Genomic DNA, 1990 nt, shown 5'->3' with positions numbered 1-1990 from the left:
CTTTAGATTTAACAAATCCTAAAATCATCTTGAGTTATGTTTACATAAGAAAGAATGCAGAAGTGATAATGTAGCCAGACTGCCAGATAATTCGAGCAGGTGTAATTCAGGTTAACAATTTAATTGAGGTTACATTCAGAAAACGTGTATCAAAAACATGAAATTTGGCAGATAACATTAACATTACGTCTGTTGTGTTAAAGATAACTCAGTCAGACATCTTTTCTTAGTCGGATTATTTGTTAAAAATGTATTGATGTTTTTATTCTTTTGGTTTTTTAGAAAAAAATTTTGGGGATGCGAGAATATACTGAGGTCTCATTTGCTACAGACTGTGCACATTTTAGATCCCTTGACAGTTTAAAGTCTTCAAACAGTAGGTTAATGCTCCTGTCCTTGTAAAGTTTTCCTCATTTCATACTACAAGGTATTGCCCAATCAGAATCAGAAGTTAAATCTAACATTTATAATGCCCCTTTACGTTAATTTTTATTTTTTTGTTAATTTTAGAATTTTTATAAAAAGAATATCAACAGAGAAGAGATGTATATCAGATATATCACCAAACTTTACGAACTTCACGTCGGAGCCAAGAATTACGTAGAGGCGGGGCTAACATTACAGTTATACGCTCAACAGATACTAGACTGGAAATATGACGTTTTCCCTGCCGATTCCAAGTATCCTAGTCAAGAAGAATGGGAACGAAAAGAAACACTGTATCTAGAAATTATCGACTGTTTTGATAAGGGACAGGTGATGTTTCTTATTCTTTCCAAAAGACTCAGAGTTTTCAGGAGTATTTGTCTAATCAATACCTCAACACATCCTCGTGAAACAACAATTTATGTAACGTTTCAACAAGTTTCTCTCGTCCTCTTCTTGTAGATAAATTCTATATAATTTCTAAAGAATATATTAATTTGTTTGTAAGGAAGTATTTATGTATTTATTGTAGGCATGGGAATATGGAATACCGTTATGTAAAGAATTAGCTGTTTTATATGAAACAAGACTATTTAACTATAAAAAACTCAGTGATATCTTGGTAATTATTTTACTTTTGTTTTATCTTGGAATGATTAATTTAGATTGTGTTGACGTTGTCTATAATACATTATATATTATATAGCCTTTCATTTTATCAGGTTTTGATTTTCTGTCTCTTATGAATTGGATTTATCATCTCTCAATTAATGATCTATTTTTGACACTACTATAATTCTCTCTGATGTTTACCCCATTTTTTTTTCAGCAAAAACAAGCCCAGTTCTTTACGAATATTCTAGAAGGTATAGCTAAGATACGCGATCCAAGTTATTACAGAGTGGCTTATTATGGCAAGAGTTTTCCCCCTTTTGTTAGGGTGAGTATGAATGTTAATTTGTGTGGATTTTTTATTTATACATGTATACAATAATTGTCCGTCTCAAACTAACCTTCCTGATGGGGATTGTGTATCTGAAACATGTAATTGTCAGACTCTAATTTCCAAGCTGACCCTCCTGATGAGGATTGAATATCTGAAACATGTTTCATAAGCATGAGATGAGCTCTAGTTAATGGAAAATCTGTCTGAATATCTCAAAACCAATCTTCCTGATGAGAATTGTATATCCAAAACATATGTCAGTAATATGAAAATATATACCGGTAGAGTTTTTTGAAAATCAGTCATAGTTTATTTTAATATTTCAGAACAAGGCTTTTGTATATCGAGGTGACGAATGTTTGAAATTAGCTACCATCATGCAACAGTTAATGACTGAATTCCCCAACGCCACGATATTAAGTTCTAACAGTCCACCCGAAGATAGTATTAAAGAGGGAGATGCTCAATGTATCCTTTTTATACGTCCACATCTCTCTATGTGGATGTATATTGTTGGCAACCCTGTCCGTCCGTCAACATTTGCTTGTAAACGCTCTAAAAACTAGATTTTTTGATGGAATCAAATGAAATTTAGTATGTGTATACATATTCATAAAA

General features: G+C 32.2%; 1 protein-coding gene across 1 annotated transcript; it reads left to right on the top strand.

The window, feature by feature from the left end:
• Positions 1-543: 543 nt before the first annotated feature.
• On the top strand, positions 544-1938 carry LOTGIDRAFT_176045 (hypothetical protein; the record flags this gene model as incomplete). The annotated part of the gene is made up of 4 exons (XM_009065105.1): positions 544-756; positions 959-1048; positions 1256-1366; positions 1699-1938. The coding sequence occupies 4 exons, from the start codon at positions 544-546 to the stop codon at positions 1936-1938; spliced, it is 654 nt and encodes a 217-aa protein (XP_009063353.1).
• Between the last annotated feature and the right edge of the window lie 52 nt (positions 1939-1990).

This window comes from Lottia gigantea, assembly GCF_000327385.1.
Source record: "Lottia gigantea unplaced genomic scaffold LOTGIsca_674, whole genome shotgun sequence".
In the NCBI taxonomy this organism is placed as follows: Eukaryota; Metazoa; Mollusca; class Gastropoda; family Lottiidae; genus Lottia; species Lottia gigantea.
Note: the sequence above shows the minus strand (reverse complement) of the source record. Positions and strands in the feature narration are given on the sequence as shown.